Here is a 19,959-nt window from a genome sequence, read left to right as displayed (position 1 = left end):
CCTTAGGACTGCAGCGTAGTTTTAGTAGGTGTGGAATTTTTGGTTGGCATTTAATTTCTTTCTTTTTTTTTTTTTTTGGCATTTAATTTCTTTGCTACTTGAGCACATCATCCCTTTGTCTGCCGGCCCTCATCTCTGTGCTGAGACAATAATCGTTCTTTGAAAATACTGTGTCTTTTTCTTTTTTCTTTCTAAGAAATCCTCTCTCTTTTAGCCATATTACTCAAAGCCCTAAGTATGGTTTCCGATTTGCTTTTGTACAGGGCCTGCGTGGGTCATAGGTGTTTCCAGAATCTGTAGCTGGTTGTCTTTGGTTTCCACTGTTATCCTTCAGATACTGTTTCTGCCCATCTTTTTTCTCCTCCCTCTGGGGTTCTAGTTGTACATATGTTAGGCCTTCCCGCCCTGCCCCTTACTGCCTCTCACCCTCTTTGCCGGGCTTCCTGTCTGTTCCCCTTGTGCATCAGCATGGATTCTGTTTTACTTCCATCCTCTGATCCTGTCACAAGACTGATGAAAACCCTGTGCTCTTTGTCTACTTCCTGCTCAGCTTCTTTCTCTGGCTTTCTACAGCTCTTGTGAACACTTTGTGGGGAGCCCCAGGGCCGGATTTCTCACTTCTCTGCACCCTGTTCTCCTAAGAAGCTCTTCCTTCGGGCCCTGCTTGTTTAGGGGGAGGAGCCAGAGAGGAAAGTTGGCCTCACCTCACTGAACGCCCCTGGTTCTGGCATCTGGCCTTGCGGGTCCCGGATGCCTTTGAACTGAGTGTTAAAATTCTGTTGAGCATTTCTCAGACTGGGTAGAGGTACCTTCTGCTACAGACGGCCATATCCTTGAGGGAGTCTGAGCGAACAGTTCTGGTGTGTTAGATGTGTCCCTCAGCTGATCGTTTTCTGGGTTTTGCTGTCTGCCAGGCATTCCAGAAGCAGGAACTACAAGGCTGAGTTTGCATCATGCCGCCTGGAGGCTGTGCCCTTGGAGTTTGGAGACTATCACCCGCTGAAGCCTATAACTGTGAGTTTGTCACGGGCCTCTCAAACTGCCATTCTTACTCCACGAAATCACAGGTTGGGTTCCTGGGGCTTTGCCATTTGCTGGCAGTAGCGCTTTTGCCTGTTTATCTCCCACCATCGTGTTCATTCTGCCCTTTCTCCCGTTTGCGAGGTTGTCACGAGCCATGGGCTACCTTTATTCCTAATGGGGAGCTGTAAACCAAATACCTTCTAAACTTGCCTATGTGGAATATAAGAATCTCTCTGATGACTAGTTGAGGATGCTGTCCTTGGGTACTGTCTTTGGCGGCTTGTGAGTTAGTTAAAAAACAAACCAGAAAGTGGGCAAGTGACGTAGATGGTCCTTTGCTTCTGGGTTAGTGTCATTTGATCAGTAAGTAGTAGCAGCTATGTGCTTGTCATCGTGTGTGGGATGAGGGCAATAGGCATAGACCACGGGTAGCAGGGACGTGATGTTCTGTAATGGCAGAGAGCCTGAGAATACACAGAGGCCGTTTCATAAGGCAGGGGAGCCTAGATGGAGCTTCTGCCTTCCAAGGCCCTGCCAGGCCCCGTAGGCTTGTGCCACCACGGCTGACCCACCAGTGGGTCGGTCTGTTCTCAGGAACTCACTCGCCTGGAGAGAGACCTGGGCAGCAGCTCCAGGCTTGCATCCAGTGGCTGAGCGATGGCAGCAGCAGGGAGACTCTCTTCTCTGGCAGTTTCCGTTGCCCGGTTGGGTTCTGTGTCCCTTCCTGGCTCACTCTGGTGACCAGGGAGTAGAATGTGCTGGCTGATTGGGGTGGGGTAGTGCCCACCCCACTAGGCCTATGGGAGCTGAGAGTCGGGGAGGGTTGCCTTCCCAAAGAAAACACGACTGGGAGCCTGGGAGGTAGAGGCACAGATGCCAGGCAGACAGAATGACAGGTGTGCACTAGTAGGAGGCACTTGACCAAATCATCCGAGGTGGGTGTCAGACCCTCTGGGTTTAGGGCAAGGTCTTCAGGAAGATGCCCCTTGCTTTAAACACCCACTGCAAATTTGGGGGACCCCCAGGCCAACTGCACGCCTGACCAACTGGCTGCAAATCCAGGGGCTTCCCAAGATCTCCCTCAGGCTTGATAACTTGCTAGAACAACTCAGAGAACTCAGCAAAGCAGTGTACTTAGGTTTTTATATAAAGGATACCAATGAGGGGCAGCCAGCTGAGGGAGACTTAGGGTGAGGCCCAGGAAGGTCTGGGATCACAGCAAGCTCTGTGTCCTCTACCTGGGGACACATCATATGTCTACCAATCAGGAAGCTCCACCGTCCACACTTCATCTTGGGGATTTAGTACGTAGGTGTGATGGCGTGATTCCCTGGCCACGTGGTTGCACCTGGTCTCCAGCCTCCCTCCCCTGAGGTCAGGCGGAGATCACCTGGTTGTGCCCATAGGCTTCGTCTTTCTCCTGAGCAGCCACCATGCTGCAGCCCCTCAGCATAAACCCAGGTGTGACTGAGGGGCTTGTGAATGATGGCCACTCCAAGGTCTAGAGCCTCCTTTCCCAGAACCAGGGACGAAGGCCACTCAGGTCTCGAATCCCATCTTCTCCATCATTTGGAGTAGAACATCCAGTTCTCTCTCTCTCTCTCTTTCTTTCTCTCAAGACGGGTTTTCCCCATCTCCTGATGGATACCTTCTCAGACTGGCCATTACTGTCCGTCAGCCCTGGCCCCTGGGCTTTCATAGCTTCCTCATTTCAAAAGGAGAGTGGAACCCAACTAGCCTTTCTGGATTTGGTCCTAAATTTTCAGTAGAGAAACTCTGGTTGGATCCTCTTGGTTCAGAGGGTCAGCCCTGGTCTGGTCTTCTGAAGTCGGGGAGAGTTAGAGGCCAGTGGGACAAGGACATGGCTTCACACCCCAACACCCCACTGCGCCCCCAGTACTGACTAGCATGTGGCATTAGGAAGCTCTTCAAAAAAGGAAGGCAGGGCATCCAGTACTCTGCAGTACTGGATGATGCAGCTCGGCAGCCCCATGGTGACCGTCCCAGGCGTGACAGCCCTGGGATCTCACGTCCCCTGGTTCATGACCCTCCCAGGACCTTGCCACCTCATGAACGACAGGACCGTCTTGTGAAGATGCAGGTTCTGATGCAGTGGAGCTTAGGAGTCCGCGTTTTTGAACAGCTTCCAGGTGATGTAGATGCTGCTTCCCTGGGGAAGGCTCTGAGTAAGAGGGTCCTTTGGGGATGCGGTTATGTCCCACCTCCTGAGTCCTCGAGGCCCCGTCTCCTCCTCCCGCCAGCGCCCCACACTGCCTTCCCTTCCTCCATAGCTGGGATTCTGAGTCATGTCAGATTGTTACAAAAACATAAGCATCCCTGCTCAGAGCAATGGTCACTTCAGCCAAGGGAATGAGGGGAAAACTCAGGTGAGTGTTTCTCTGGGAAAAGTCTTGGGGAACTTCTACTTTACCTGCTCGCGGTTTTCCCCTCAGGTCACAGAGTCAAAGACCAAGAAAGTGAGCCGGAAAGGCAGCACGTCTTCCACGTCCTCCTCGTCCTCCAGCTCTGTGGTGGACCCGCTGAGCAGCGTGCTGGATGGGACTGACCCCCTCTCCATGTTCGCAGCCACTGCTGAGCCTGCAGCCACGGTAACACTGCCCATGGGGGTCCGTCTGGGAGCAGGGTGACTTTTCATTTTTTTGTTTTTTAATTGGCACAAGAGTGTTATGTCTGTAACAGTTCAGATGATCCACAGGCCCACAGGGTCCTGCTTATGGAGGCCGCGTCCCCCACTTAGAGGCTGGCGTGGTTGCTGGAAGCTTCTTCCTTTCTTTATTAAGCCACTTCAAAATTCATTCTTGGTTTTCATTTCACCCGTACTAATTCTTCTTCTTTTTTCTACTTAGGTAATCATGTAAGTAAATCACTGGTTTTGGGGATCCCTGGGTGGCGCAGTGGTTTGGCGCCTGCCTTTGGCCCAGGGCGCGATCCTGGAGACCCAGGATCGAATCCCACATCAGGCTCCCGGGGCATGGAGCCTGCTTCTCCCTCTGCCTATGTCTCTGCCTCTCTCTCTCTCTCTCTGTGTGACTATCATAATTAAATAAAAAAAAAATATTTAAATCACTGGTTTTGCATGTAAGGGAGTCAAACCCTGCCAGTGAAGCCCTCATACTGTTGGCCTGCCTTCGAGGTCATCAGTGATCAGTGTTTTCGGCGTCCACTTCTATCGCTTCTTTTTGTGTATTTTCATAGATATAGACATAGGGTAGTTTTTGAATATCTACACACATATTCCCATCTGAGTAACAACCACAGCAGTAATAGGATTTCCTTGCTGCAAGGTGGGCGTTGCTCAGTGTGTTCCTAGCGCTCACGCTGCTGTGTGGCAGGTGTTCTGAGGAGGCCCATGTGGAGGAAGATCAAGTATACGCTAGACTTCAGACCCAGCCAGGCTGACTTCACAGCTCACACTCTGAACCGTCATTCTGTGCTGGCATTGTCCACATCCATTTACATTTTTTTTTTAAATGTAAATTGAACTATAGTTATACTCCCCCCCGCCCCCCCAACTTGACAGAGTATCTGGGAGAACTTTCTGTGTTTGTACTTAGGGAGCAGGCTTTTTTTTTTTTTTTTAAGATTTTATTTATTTACTCATGAGAGACAGGCAGAGACATAGGCAGAGGGAGAAGCAGGCTCCCTCCAGGGAGCCTGATGTGGGACTTGATTCCAGGACCCCGGGATCACGACCTGAGCCAAAAGCAGACGCTCAACCACTGAGCCACCCAGGTGCCCCTGGGAGCAGTCTTTTTATTTTGAATGGCTGCATTGCATCCTAAAGAATGAGTACCTCCTTGATGCTAGACACATGGACTGTTTCTGGTGTTCCCTCATCTCGGACATGGGCCTTTAACAGACCCATGTCTGGGTACACATGTGCTGGATTTCAGAGGATAATTTCTTTTTTATTTTATTTTTTTAAAGATTTTATGTTTAGGTAATCTCTACACCCAACATGGTGCTCGAACTCCCAACCCCAAGATCACAAGTCACACATTCAACCAACTCAGCCAGCTAGGCGCCCCCTGCAGGATAACTTCTTAGAAACACAGTACTGGGCTACAGCAATGTGTATTTCAGGTTTTGTTTTTGTTTTTGTTTTGTTTTGTTTTTTTTAATTTTTTTTAAAATTATTTATTTATGATAGAGAGAGAGAGAGAGGCAGAGACACAGGCAGAGGGAGAAGCAGGCTCCATGCACCAGGAGCCTGATGTGGGATTCGATCCCGGGTCTCCAGGATTGCGCCCTGGGCCAAAGGCAGGCGCCAAACTGCTGCGCCACCCAGGGATCCCATGTATTTCAGGTTTTGAGGCTACTGCTGTATCATTTCCAGAAAGGCTTCACCATGTGATAGGACCACCAGCAGGGCCTGTCTAACCGCATCCTTGCCTACGGATAGTACCGTGCATTGTAACTCTGCCATTTTGGTGGTCAAAAAATGATCACTTGCCACGTGCCTTTCCTTGATTCTTAAATGAGTTTGAGTGTCTTTTGATCGGTTTATTAGCCATTTGTGGTGAACTGGCCTGAAAAATATTTTATCCACCAAACCTTTAGACAGATCTGTTTTATTCTGCAGTGAGGGACTGTCTGCCTTCTGCTTAAACTTTTTTTCTTTAGCTTTGAGATATAATTGACAAAATTGTTAGACATCTAAGGTGTCAACATGATGATTTGCTATTTTTTTTAAAGATTTATTTAATTTAAAGCATGAGTGGAGGTGGGCAGAGGGAGAGAGACTCCCGTTGAGCTTAGAGCCTGTGGTGGGGCTCCATCCCACGACCACCACAAGATTATGACCTGAACCGAAACCAAGAGTCAGCCATTTGTGACTGATATTTCTATACACTGTGAAAACACTTCCACCATCAAGTTAGTTATTACATCTGTCACCTCACATCATTACCTTTTTTTCTTTAATTTGGTAAGACCATTTAAGTTTTACTCTCCTAGCAAATTTCAGTTTTACTATACTGTGTTATCAACTACAGTCACCTTGTTTGCTTTTATTTTGCTTTTAAGGACTGAAATGATACTGTGGCTGAGAACTTGTCTTGCCTTTTTTTAGGATAGCTCTAGAAAGAGACGAGACAGAGATGAGAACTCCATCGTAGGATCAGACTTTGAGCCCTGGGCTAGCAAACGAGGAGAAATCCTTGCCCGGTACACCACCACAGAAAAGCTCTCCATCGTGAGTACCAGTACACTCTTCTCCCAGGGCCTGCTTCAGACTTAGTAGTAATTTCTTTTTGTTACTGGCAGTGATTCTGCCTTTATTGTGTGTGTAGGATTTTCCCCCATGTCAAGCATGGGGAAAATTCCGATAGCAGTTGGGTGTCCTGCAGCTCAACTCCTTTCTGACACAGAGAGATGCCTGGAGATTGCATCAGTTCCCACAGGTTAAGGGCCTGGTCCCTCAACGCTCTCTCCCACTTCACAAGCCTGGCCATCTGGCTGTGCATCAGATTCCCACCACCTCCTCCTTGGGTTTGGTTAATTTGCTGGGTGGCTCCCAGAATTCAGGAAGCCAGTTTACTCACTAGATTACGAAGATACTGAAGGCCTTGAATCAGCATCCACTTGAAGAGGCTTCATTGCATAGACACGATTGTTTAAATCATTGGCCATTGGTGACTAGTTCAACTTACAGGCCCTCTCTCCTCCCTGGAGAAATGGAAAGTTCCAGCCCTTTAATCACGTTTGCTTCCCTGGGAAACCAGTCCCCAACTTTAGGTGGATCCAAAAATCAATTAACATAACAGAAAACACTTTGCCACTCAACACTTAGGAAATTCTAAGGGTAGTAGGAGCTTCTGTGCCAGGAACAGGATCCAGACCAAATACAGATTTCTTATAAATTGCAACATTGAAGTTAATGTTGCCCCAACTCCTGGGCTCTGTGTGTCTCCCTCATTGTGCCAGCATTAGTTGGGAGAAAAATGTACTGATTGGTTTCTCAAAAAAATGGGCTAAGAATCAGGGCTCTGGCACAGTTCAGAGGAAGAATTGGAACAGCGGAGCCTCATCTCTGGGGAGGTCTGAGTTAGGATGTGAGGATCCCGCCACGCCAAAGAAGGTTTACTTCTTGCTGTAGCTCAGGTGTTCCAGAACTGGAAGTTTGCTGTTTCTTTGGGTGGCCTTGAGGCAACGTCATTGGCTTGTGCTGGGGGCACATGTGGGGGAGAGAGAGAGAGAGAGAGGAGCTGACCCTGGATCCAGCAAGTGGCTCCTGTGGTGAAAGGCCTCAAGCCGAGCCCAAACAAGGAAAGAGTAATGCCTGGGTTATTGAGGTCAAGGTTCAGGAGCTTATAACTGAAGTCTTTGCTAGTGACAGATGCAAGAGTGATGCTTCTCTCTTGACACTGAAAAGCAACCCAGAGGTGGGTAGTCCAGGGCTGGTTGGGCAGCTCTTTCTGCCCTGCTGCTCTGCTGTGATCAGCATCCCCTCGTGGCCACGTTGTTAGAAGGAGGAGGGAAAGTGGGATGCACCCTGGGTCATTTGAGGACCTTTCCCAGAGTCCCCTTCCACACATACCCCATCACACTTGTCTTGAAGGTTGTCACAGGCCAGACACAGGTGGAAGGGAAGCTGGGAAATGGTGACCAGTGTGCCCATCAGAAATCGGGGCTGTGCATAGGGAGGAAGGAGTGAGCCTGTTGGGCTTCTGGGAAGGCTCTGCTATGGGAGAGCCACTCACTTCCTCTCAGGGTTTGTACTAGGGGAGCAGGGTGCAGACAGAGTGGCTGGACTGGTGGTTTAGTTCTAATTTTCTGAATGCATTGAGTCATTTTAGTGCAGTGATTTTTTTTTTTCCAACCAGGAGTAATTTTATGCCTCCCAGGGGACACGTGGCATTGTCTGGAGGCATTCTTGGTTGTCACAGCTGTGGGGGTATTACTGGCATCTAGCAGTTAGAGACCGGGGACACTGCTAAACATCCTCCAGTGCCTGGGGGCTGCCTCCACACAACAGGATTTTCCGGCCTGTAATGTCAGTAGTGCCAATGTTGTGAAACCCTGATTTAGAGAACCTGAATACTACCCCGTGATGTCCCTTGGCCTGAAAATTTTGCCATTTCTTGGCATCCTGGATTGTGTATTAATTTGAAACTCCAGTGGTTTCCAGTGAGCTGTGTTTTCCTCCTTTGATTAACTATTTTCTATTTCTCATTTGGATCAGTAAGTAGTTCTGTTGGACACCAAAGGGTCATGTTGTCATGGTGCTACCTGAGTAATTAAGTACCTTATGAGGTTTTCTTGTTGTCATTGCAGAAACTAGTAAGTTTTGATAAATAGTAACAAGTTATTTTTGCCTTTGCAGAATCTGTTTATGGGATCTGAAAAAGGTGAGTTTTTGCTGTTGTTTCTATCTTGAAGGGGAATCCTCCCATAACCATTCGTATAATTTTACAAAGAAAAAAAAATGATTGTGGAATCCAGTCTGGTGTTTAATTCCATGAAAGCTGTTATTGCCTAGATTATACATATTTATGTGATGAGTGGGGGGTGGGAGAGAGACCAAAGTGACTCTCAAAGTGACTAAGAGTAAAATATCAGCTCACTGGTTTTAGCTATAGAGCAATAGACTCCACTCCAAATAACTCCTCAGCAGCTGGGAAACAGTTAAAACTCTCCTTTTTAGAGCTCTTTTACTTTGGTCTTTATCCCTTGTGAGAAGGCAGATGCTCTGGGGACAGGAGCAGTCTCAGCAGCCACTGGTCCCTGAACACTACAGTCCTCAGTTTCTTCTGCCAGGACACAGGGTCAGAAGCTCTGCACCATTTTGCCTCAAGCTAGCTGTGCAACAGGGTCACCGGAACAACTTTTATCCAAATAGACCCCTGGGCCCCACTCCACTTACTGAATTTATCTTGAGTAAGATCCAACTATTGCATTTTTTAAAGATTTATTTCTTTGAGAAAGAGCACACGTGCATGGGGTGTTGAGGGCAGGGCAGAGGGAGAGAGTCCTAAGCGGACTCCTTGCTGAGTGCAGAGCTCAACGTGGGGCTCAGTCTCACGATCCTGAGATCACAGCCTGGGCTGAAACCAGGAATTGGATGCTTAATTGACTGTGCTACCAGGGCACCCCTGGGAAGTGCTTTTTTGAAGCTCCCCGGTGATTGGGAGGCAGCTGACACAGCTCACGTACCACTGGGATGCAAATCACTAGTATGGCAGATGCAGCTCTCCCCGTTCTCTGCACATGGGGGCAACACTTTAGTAATCGAGAGAGTGGGAGCACCTTTGGTAGGGCTGTAATGTGGACAACAAACCATGAAAAAGTAAATCATACTGTTCCACGTCTGCCAGTTTGGAAAGACCAGAAAGACTGATGAGATTACTTGCTGTTGAGGAGGTACTAGTAACAGGAGCTCTAATGCTGTCAGTGAGAGGGTAAAAACCACTGTATAAAGCGCTTCTGTGATATCTATTAAAATTGAAGTTGGGCCAGCCCTTTGACCCAGCAATTCTACTATTAGGATACACTCTAGATCAGAAATCAGCAAACTGTGTCCTGCAGGCCAGGTCTGGCCCTGTTTAAGTTTGTAAATAAAGTTTTATTAGAATACAGCCATACCTGTTTGGTAATCTATTGTCTGGCTGCTTTTGTGCTATGATGGAAGAATTGAGTAGTTAAAACAGAGACTGTTTGACTCACAAAACCTAAAGTATTTTGGTCCTTTTCAGAAAGGAAGCATTTTTCCAACTCTACCCAAACCTATGTTTTTCTTAAAGTGTGGTCCAAGGGCTAGTAGCATTGACATCACCTGGGAGTCATTAGATGTGCAGAGTCTCAGGCTCTGCCAGTCTTTTTTTTTTAAAGATTTTATTTATTCATGAGAGACCCACACAGAGAGAAGCAGAGGGAGAAGCAGGCTCTGTGCAGGGAGCCCGATGTAGGACTCGATCCCAGGACTCCGAGATCACGCCCTGAGCCAAAGGCAGATGCTCAACCGCTGAGCCACCCAGGTGTCCCAGGCTCTGCCAGTCTTACTGAAAATCAGAATCCACATGCTAACTCCTCTGAGTGATTCCTGTAAAAGTCTGAGAAGGCACTGCCCTGAAGAAACGTGCGTATATGAACCAGGAGACACAGAAACGTTCATAGCAGCATTGTTCACGGTACCCCCAAACAGGAGATAACTCAAACATCCATCAGCAGTAGAATAAGAAATGCACTGTGGTGTAGTCACACGGTGGAAAATAAACAGTAGGGCACCAGCTCTGTGCAACAACAAAGGTCAATTTTATCGACTAAAGATAATGGTGAATAGGAAGCAAGGCCGTATTGGCCTGGGTAGTGGTCCCAAGGTGTTTTGGTTATCTGTTAAAATATACACGTGTGCATTTTCTCTATGTATTATATTTCAAATTGAAGGAAAAGTAGAAACGAGGTAAAAGAAAAACATTATTTGGAAACTTGTAGTCATTCATTAGTAATTAAATAACTGTACCATGTTCTCAGCCTGATCCCAGACAGATCTTTGAGTTTACACCAGATCTAAAAAGCCGGTGCCTTCAAAGAATGAACTTCCGTTCCTGAGAGTGAGTTTGGGTGGCAGGAGGACCTCAGATCTAGAACAGAACAGAAGCCCCTTTCAGACGGGGGAAGGTTTCTGAGTTGAGGGGTGCCGGAGGGCCAGCTGGCAGCTGGATGGGATGGCAGACATCTGTGCTGACAGGTGATGGGAGGAGGCCTGGCCAGCCCCGTTTGCATGGAGAGAGAGCTTTGAAGCCCTGGTGCTGGGCAGACAGTGAGGTGGTGGTTTTAGGAGCAGAGTACAGTCCTGTGCTGAGGCTGAGAGGGCCTTTTGTTGGTGGAAGACAATTGCGTGATGGATTTTTGGCATCCTTCTCTGTTTTGGCTTTCTTTAGGAAACAAAGGATTCAGTGAAAAGTTTGTAAATATCCAGTGGAGGGGAACCACTTCGAGGCTGGCCCGAATGGTTAGTCCGAGGCTCAGCAAAAACGTTGCTAGTGGGACTTTTGTGAAAATGACATCCTTATATAACCATCTCAGAGTTGTCTGTAATGAAATTGTTCTGTGCCCTCCTTATTCATGATGAATAAAGTGTAGAGTGAAAGATGCTGTCCCCTGGGGTTGTGGGTGACAGAGAAAGCCACCTGTGTGACATGAATCCGTTCTGTTTAGGCAAAGCCGGGACTGCCACATCCGCAATGTCAGAGAAGGTTCGCACCAGGCTGGAGGAGCTGGATGACTTTGAGGAGGTGAGTGAGCAAGTCATTTGCTGAGCGCGGGGAGGGTCGGCGCTTTAGTTTCCTCTGCCAAGTGAGCTGTGTCCCGGTGGCTGCTCTTTGATTAATTCCCAAGCCTCGCATTGTGCTCATTCCTCCCGAGGCACCAACCGATCCAGGGAAAGCTGCCAGCGGTGCAGTTGGCTGAGCACACAGGAGCTGCCCTGGGCTGGTTTTCTGAAGGCGTCTTGTCACTGCGATGCCTAGCACACCCGGGTTGTGTGGGGACAGGGTCTAATTGGAAAAGCCAGCTGGAGCCACCTCCCTGGGAAGCGCCTTGCATAGTATAAAGATCATACCTTATACAGAGGCTGCGTGTGGCTGCTCTGCTGGCTTGCAGGAAGGAATCTTTCAGAAAATCTGCTTTTAGAGACTGTGACTCCTTTGCCAACTCTTAAAAATTGGTAAATTTTGCATATAAATCCAAATGTGTATGTGTACGTGTATACGTATATATCTATATATTTTGAATTCCGCCTGAAAACTATGGGTACACGTTCCTGCATTTAACCAGGGCCTGTGCCATCCAGGTTCTATAGTCCTTCCTGTCCCGATTCACTCATGAACACCCTAGCCTGGCCCCTGGTGTCAGGTGAGTTTGCATCCTCTGGAATGTCACTTAGAGAAGCTGCCCTAGCATCCTAGTAAGGATGTAAGTAAGTAAGACAGACTCTGGAGCCAGGCAGTCTGAGTTTGAATCTTGGCTCTACCGTTTGGCAGTTCCAGGATTTGGGGCAATGGGCTTAACAACTCTGTGCCTCAGTTTGATTATCTGTAAAATGGGGGATGCTGTCTAATACCTGCCTCTTAGGGTTATTATAGGAATTAAATAAGTTAATGTATATGAAGTGCCTATACTCAGCACCCAGCATGTGCTGTGAGTGTTCGTTGCTGTCACCACTGGCTTACCCTTATTCTGGAGGCCCTAGCTGATTAGCAGGGTGCCCGTGGGCATTCCCCTTTCCTATCTCCACTTCCCTAAATAGAACATGGGGGTAACCAATATGGTTGTATGGACCGAATGGTGATGCTTTGAAATCCACAAAGGGCCGTGTGATGGCAGGAGCCATTGCTCTGTCCTGCATCTTGTCCCTTGGTTCAAGGTCCTTCCAGCTCTGAGACCACAGCTGCTGGGTGCTCAGCAAAGTCTCTTAGTCCACTACCTTATTTCCCAATTCAGAAGGAACACATTTTGAATTAAGGTGCCCGGGGAGCCTTGGTCTGTGTATCCTCAGCCAACCTTGGCTGGCAGGAGGGGAACTGCTGAGCATTTGAATCAAAGCTCTTCAATCTGAATGTCACTTGAACTGGCGTCAGTTGCAAATGGGGGCTCTGTTGAAGAACACGGTGACATTACCCTGAACCCAAGGGCACAGCAGTCTGGAACCAGGAGCTAGAGAATCACTCAGACACTTAGGCAGCTGTCCTCTGCCACTCAGTTCTCTGTAGCCTCCTGTCACTGCCTCTATACCTGTCCTTCCTCGCCCTGCCCCCTCTTTCGCCACTGCAGATTGATTTTTCTGGCTTCTCCTTGTTCGCAGCAGCAGATGGCTGCCCCATGGCTTCCAGGCAGGCATTGCTTAGGAGTCAGGGCAAGGCTGGGTTATACTGAGCTAACAAATGAACCTCCACTATCTCCATGGCTTCACAGAACAAAAGTTTATTTCTTCCTCCTCTTACTTGTCCACTGAAGGTGACAGACACGCCACCGTCTTGAGAGCTGCCATCTCAGGAGATGGTTTCTAGGGGAAAAAGGGTCACTTCTCACCACCTCTGCCCAGAAGGGACACATGCCATTGTGCTCATAGTCCTTTCGCCCAAATTAGTCACGTGGCCCTTCCTACTGCAGAGGGACAAAGAGGAACCCTATCTTGCAGTTCCAGGGGCCAGTTGGGATCGGTCCAAATTTCCTGAACCTTCTGCATGTATTTCTTTAATAGAGTTCTTCACTTTGGATTCCAGGGAACATTGATATAAAAAAAACTGGGAGTGGGCACCTGGGTGGCTCAGTTGGTTGGACATCTGCCTTCGGCTCAGGTCATCATCTCCGGTCTTGTGATCGAGCCCTGTGTCAGGGTCCCTGCTCAGCAGGGAGTCTGCTTCTCCCTCTCCTTCTGCCCCTCCTCTTCCACTCATGCTTTCTCTCTTTCTCACTGCCCCCTCCAAAATAACTGTATGTGTATGTATGTGTATGTGTGTGTATGTGTATGTGTGTGTATATATATGTGTGTGTGTATACACACACATATATAATTTTAAAAAGATTTGGTTCCTGATCTCGTATGGATTAGTATGACCCTCACTCCTGTGAGCTTTGTAAATAGCGCATTAACAACAGCCAAGGATTAACGGGCAGGTACCACGTGCCAAAGGCTGTGCTAAGTCTTTACATTCATTGTTGATTTCATCCCTGTGATGGTCCTGCTTTCCTGCTGCCACAGCTTTTTGTTGTGGTCTGCTCTCTGTTCTGAAGGCCCTCCCCCCGGTCTTATTAAGAGCCCCTGCACCCCACTTTCCCTATTGTCCGGTAACACCTACACACCTGTGAGTGTTTGCCTCAGGCATCCCTTCCTCCAGGAAACCATTCTTGACCCCCCAGTCTGGAGTCCATTTATTTGTTACTGTATTTCTTCCATTCTGAGATAAACGTTTCCCACCATGTTTGAATATCCTTGAAATTGGGCTGCGTGTCTCGGTGCACGCCTGTGATTGGCATTTTTTTTTCCTTCCTTAGTGGTACACAAAAAACTGTGCTTCTTCCAGGGGGCATCTCAGGGGCTCCTGGATGGCTCAGTCTGCTGAATGTCTGCCTTTGGTTCGAGTCATGATCCCAGGGTCCTGGAATCGAGCCACGTGTTGGGCCCCCTGCTTGGCGGTGGGGGTAGTGAGGGCCTGCTTCTCTCTCTCCTTCTCTCCTTGCCCTTCCCCTCTGCTTGTTGCACTCACTCTGTCTCTGTCTGGTGTTGTCTTTCAAATAAATAAATCTTAACAGCAACAACAAAAAACCCTCCCAAGACAAGGGGCACCTCAGATTCAGTGAACCATAATAGAGGTTTTCATAGAATTATTTCTTCTGGAGCTTTATCTCCGTTTATATTAATATCCATCTCATCCTTTGTACATTAAACTCCATTAAGTGCAGAAATAACGTCTTTTTGCTCATCCTTGTGTCTTGGGCATCTGCTGTCCCAAGCCTGGCTCAAGGTAGATCCCACTGATTATTTGTTGAATAAGGTGAGTCCTGTTCTTTGTTAAAGACAAGGCTTTGGGAGGAAGTAGCTCACTTGGAATCAGACAGCCAGTAAGTTGCCGAGCTGGGGATTGACTTAGGTCTGACTTGCTTCAAGGCCAGGCTGAGTGCCTGCACTTTGCCTGTCTGCAGAAAACTCAAAGAACCTCTTTAGTCGCAAGATGATGCTATCAGTCCTGATGGGGGTATGAAAAAGACTTAGAGACCAAAGCTCAGCTAATACTCAGGATTGTTCATGGGGTAGTGGCCAAATAATGTTTTTTCCTTGTATACCTACACCTTCCTACTTTCTGCCCACAGGGATCCCAAAAGGAGCTGTTGAATTTGACTCAACAGGATTATGTGAACCGCATAGAGGAGCTCAACCAGTCGCTGAAGGATGCCTGGGCCTCGGACCAGAAAGTGAAAGCTCTAAAAATAGTCATCCAGGTCAGGTCTACTGTTTGTTTTGTTTTGTTTTTTTCCCCCCAGAATTTCCTATGTAAAACTCTTTTATAGATAATTAGGGTTTTTCAGAGGCCTGCCTTCAGGGCCTTACCCTAGTTTTTTTTCATTTGTTCCATTTTCACATACTTCCTGTGAAAGGCCATGATGGTGAAATCTGTGTTTTTATGAGATGGCTAATCCCAGGGCCACCATGTACAGCTGCACAGGTTGTATACTGCACAGTCCTAGGATATTCAGCTTGGATTACGGAATTAATGATCCCCCCGCCCCCAACATACACCCTGGATTGCAAGGTTCACTGGCCCTGATACAGCTGTTGACACGTTTGTGATTTGTATGACTAAAGATTGGCCAACTGTCTTGGTTTTCCTTGATCAGATTTCCTTTGTATTTTTGAGACTAATTGTTCCGTGCCGCTGGTATATGCATTTTTGGCTCAGATTCTGCATAATTACGTGACAAAACATGTTTATGGTGTTAGGAGAGGTACATTTGTTGAATCCTTTTTTGCCAAATTTGCTGATCTGTGACAACTCTTGGATCACAAGATCAAGTTTTGTAAGGAAAACAGCTTATTCTGTTTCTTGACCCTTCAGATCATCTTCTCTTGGCAAAACATGCTCAGAAGTATACTCTAAAAGGACTCATGTGTTCATTATGATTTTCAGAGCAGAGTTCACAAAATTTCTGAGCAGCCGTTTTAGTTCAAAAGGACAGTCCTGCTCTTGACGTCATGGCAGTGTGACATTTGTTTTCTCACCTTTTTATTTGGAGAGAAGGTTAGAGTCTGGCAGTCTTTACACTGGGTACTTGAAGTCTTTTAAGATGACACTGTGTATTGCCTTTTTTTTTTTTTTTTTTTGTGGTGTTTCATGACAGAGGCAAACCCAAGCTCATTTCCCCTGGATCACAGTCAGTTTACAAAGTAAATACTCCTGAAGAAGAGTTCTCTCATCCTGGATGCACGTGATGGGAGTTGCTTGCTGAGTGGCTCAAGTAAGAAAATATCTAAACTGACACGTGCTTCTTCAAAGTATTTTCATTGGCAACATCTCCCCATAAAGAATTGTAGTGTAGAGAACTTGATGTCCAAGAGTTTACATCTGGAGAAGATTTGATTCTTGTCTTCTCAAAGGAAAGAATCATGGAAGTGTTTCATTAACTCCACATCTGTTGAATAGTAACTGACTTTCCATACTTTTTAAGGACTGCTTCTTTAACCAAAAAAGAGAGTCTTAAGAGGCATAGTCTGGAGAACTATGCACAGTTCACCTTATTTGCTCTGTGATAAGGGATCCTCTGGTATAGTAATTTTCCTGAAATGTATTTCAGTAATTTTTAGTAAGTTGCTCAACTATTACACAACTCAGTTTTAGAGCATTTTCTTACCCCCCTCCCTCAAATTCCCTCAGGCCTATTTGCAGTCAGACCCTGCCACTTCCAGCCCCAGAAAACCACCAGTCTGCTTTCTGACTATAAATTTGCCTTGCCTGGATATTTTCTGCATAGGGATCATTCAATATGTAGTCTTTTGCCTCTGGATTCTTTCACTTAGCATTACGTGTTTGAGGTTTATCCACGCTGTAGTATATCAATACTTTGTAACTTTTTACTGCTGACTAGTACTCCGTTGTATGGAGAACCACATTTTACTTACCTGTTAACAACTTGATGGGCGCTGAGGTCATTTCCACTCTGGCTGTTATGAATGATGTCACTTGTGAACATTTGTGTATGAGTCTTTGTGCGGACATATGCTTTCATTTCTCTTGGGTGGATTCCTAGGGGAGTAGAGTTGCTGAGTCTTATGATAAGGGAATGTGTTACTTTTTGAGACATGGCCAAAATGTTTTGCGTTTGAAACCCCATCAGCAGGGCATGAGGGTTCCATTTCCTCTACATCTTTTCCAATGCTTGACTTACTCTCACTTCGGTTATAGCCACCCTAGTGGGTTTGAAGTGGTATCTCCTTTGTGGTTTTAATTTGCAATCCCAATGATGTTAAGCTTCTTTTCATATGCTCTTTGGCCATTTTCGTATTTATGTTAGCCAAACGTGTGTTGAAAAAGACTTGCTCATTTTTAAAATTACATTATGTTCTTGTTGAGTTGTAACAATTCTTTATTCTTGATACAAGTTCCTTATCAATTGGGACGCCTGGGTGGCTGAGCACCTCCCTTCCGGCCAGGGCGTGATCCTGGAATCCCGAGATCAAGTCCTGCATTGGGCTCCCTGCACAGAGCCTGCGTCTCCCTTTGCCTATGTCTCTGCCTCTCCCTCTGTGTCTCTCATGAATAAATAAATAAAATCTTAAAAAAAAAAAAAAGTTCCTCATCAAGTAGCTGATCTACAGGAATCCTCTCCTAGTTTGTGGCTTGTCTTCATTTCCAGAATAATGTCTTTTGAAATGGAAGAGTTTTTAATGTTAGTGAAATCCAGTTTATCAATTGTCTTTCTTTTGGCTCAGACTTTTGGAGTTCTAGCTAATAACTCTTCTCCTAATCCTAGTTGGTGAGAATTTTTTCGTTTTCTTCTAGGAGCTTTTTTTTTTTTTTTTTTTAAGATTTTTAAGTAATCTCTATAGTTTGGGGGGCTCAAACTCACAACCCCAAGATCAAGAGTCGCATGCTCTAGCAACTGAGCCAGGCAAGCACCCCTCTTCTAGAAGTTTTATATTTTAGCTCCTACATCTAAGTTTATGGTCCATTTCAAGGTGATTTTTCTATCCAGTATAAGGGTCTAGATTTATTTGTTTCACATGTGCATACCTGGTTGTTCCATCAGTGTTTGTTGGAAAAGCTGTCTTTCCTCTATTGAATTACTTTGGCACCTTCATCAAAAGTCACCTGACCATAGATGTAAGGGTTTATTTCTGGACTTATAAGTCAATCCCATAAATCTGTATAAATCTGTCGTTATTGCTAGTACCACACTGTCTTGATTACCATAGCTTTAGGGGAGGGTTTTGTTTTTGTTTTTTAAGATTTATTTATTTTAGAGAGAGGGCATGCACAAGTGTGCAAGTGTACACGGGAGGAGGAGAGGGAGAGAGAGAATCTTAAGAAAGACTCCATGCTGGGTGGAGCCCAATGAGAGGCTTGGGTCTCACGACCCTGAGATCAGGACCTGAGCCAAAGCCAAGAGTTGGATGCTTCACCAACTGTACCACTCAGGTGTCCCCAGTAACTTTTGAAACTGTTTAGTGTAAATCTTTTAACTGGGTTCTTTTTTTTTTTTTCCCTCCCAAAAGTATTTTGGCTATCCTGGGTCCTTTGCATTTTCATGTGATTTTTTTTTTTTAGGATCAGCCTGTCAATTTCTGTCGACTACCTGTACCCCTCCCCCTGAAGAACTGGGATTTTGATAGGGATTGTGTTGACTTTACAAAGTTGGTTAGATTTGCCATCTTAACAGTGGTGAGTCTACTGATGTGTAAAAGATGTATCATTCTTTCTGTTGATGGCATCTAATTTTTCCTTTTTTCATTGTTGTGAATGGTGTTGCTGTGATCATTCTTGGATGTGTCTGCTGGCCTCTCTGGAGATGGGAGTCCATACCTGAGAGTAGAATTGCTTGGGTGCAGGGCATGTGCCTCTTCAGCTTTACCAGGCAATGCCAAATTGTTTTCTAGCATAGCTGTGCCAGCATGTGCTCGTAGCAGCTGTGGGATGGTGTGAGTCTGTGCTGTTGAGCATCCTAACAACATTTGGTATGAGCAGACTTTCTGTTTTAATCTTTCCAATTTAGGAAGTAATAAAATTATATTGTATTGTGGTTTTAATTTGCAGTTCTCTGATTATAATAAGATTGAGCCTCTTTTCACACATTTATTGGCTGTTGGGGTTTCCTTCTCTGTAAAGTGGCTTTTGTTGATTCTTTCTGCACATTTTTTTCTATCATGTTGTTTGTATTTTTATGTTATGTTTGTATTTTTCTTATTTTTAGGATTTTTTCCCCATGTATTCTCTCTTTTTTTAAAAATTTTTTAAAAATTTATTTATGATAGTCACACACACACACACACACACAGAGAGAGAGAGAGAGAGAGAGAGAGAGAGAGAGAGGCAGAGACACAGGCAGAGGGAGAAGCAGGCTCCATGCACCGGGAGCCCGACGTGGGATTCGATCCCCGGTGTCCAGGATCACGCCCTGGGCAAAGACAGGCGCCAAACCGCTGCGCCACCCAGGGATCCCTCCCCATGTATTCTCAATAGTAATTATCCTCTGATTAATTAGTCTGCTTGCTTCATTCAGCCCATCTTCCTTTCTTAGTACGTGGCCATAGGCTATGTTTCACTTCATTTTGTTTGGCTATTCAAATACACACACACACACACACACACACACACACACACACACATATGTTTTAGAAATTGCCTAGTGTCCTTATAGGATGTTGCTAATTGGAAACAAATGAAAAACACCCTTTTTAGTACTTTTCCAGCAGTGCTGATCCTTTCCATAGCAAGTATTTCAGGCAGAGTAATTTATCAGTCAGCTATTGAGGAAGTGTCTGCCACAGTGCTTCTTCACCTTGGCTGCACATCAGAATCCCTTGGGAGCTTTTAAAAAAGTCCTGAATCTGGGCTGTGCCCAGACCAGCTTGATCATAATCTCTGGGAGTGGGATCCAGGTGGCATTATTTTTAAAAGCTCCCCAGATGATTCTGAAGCTGAGAACCAGGGGGCTGTAGGTTCCTTAGTCCATTTGGAGGAGGCTGCAGGTTGTGGGTCTCACGAACCCAGTGTATCCTGGGTTCTAGTGCAGCTGTCACTTGGAGCCTTTGTCAAAAATGCCTATTCTCTGACACCTTGGCTGAAGGTTTTGACCAGTAGGTTTGACATGGAGCAAGGAATCTATTTTTTTTTTAATATATATATTTTTTTATCCATGAGAGACACACACAGAGAGGCAGAGACCGAGGTAGAGGGAGAAGCAGGCTCCCCGCGGGGAGCC

The 19,959-nt window shown here is 46.3% G+C and overlaps 1 protein-coding gene across 6 annotated transcripts in view; it reads left to right on the top strand.

The window, feature by feature from the left end:
* The window catches only part of VPS35L (VPS35 endosomal protein sorting factor like), a 115,293-nt gene that overhangs the window by 5,525 nt on the left and 89,809 nt on the right, over nt 1-19,959 (top strand). For all 6 annotated transcript variants that reach the window (XR_005986759.1, XM_041748320.1, XM_041748322.1 and 3 more), the window contains 6 exons: nt 915-1,014; nt 3,477-3,632; nt 6,116-6,238; nt 8,369-8,393; nt 11,203-11,279; nt 14,857-14,985. Coding sequence is in view for 5 of the 6 variants with exons in the window: in XM_041748320.1 (XP_041604254.1) it covers nt 915-1,014; nt 3,477-3,632; nt 6,116-6,238; nt 8,369-8,393; nt 11,203-11,279; nt 14,857-14,985 (610 nt within the window). In the remaining variant the exon portion in view is untranslated. The remainder of the gene's footprint in view (nt 1-914; nt 1,015-3,476; nt 3,633-6,115; nt 6,239-8,368; nt 8,394-11,202; nt 11,280-14,856; nt 14,986-19,959) is intronic.

This window comes from Vulpes lagopus, chromosome 3 (genome assembly GCF_018345385.1).
Source record: "Vulpes lagopus strain Blue_001 chromosome 3, ASM1834538v1, whole genome shotgun sequence".
Classification (NCBI taxonomy): domain Eukaryota; kingdom Metazoa; phylum Chordata; class Mammalia; order Carnivora; family Canidae; genus Vulpes; species Vulpes lagopus.
This window is presented reverse-complemented; position numbering and strand designations above follow the sequence as displayed.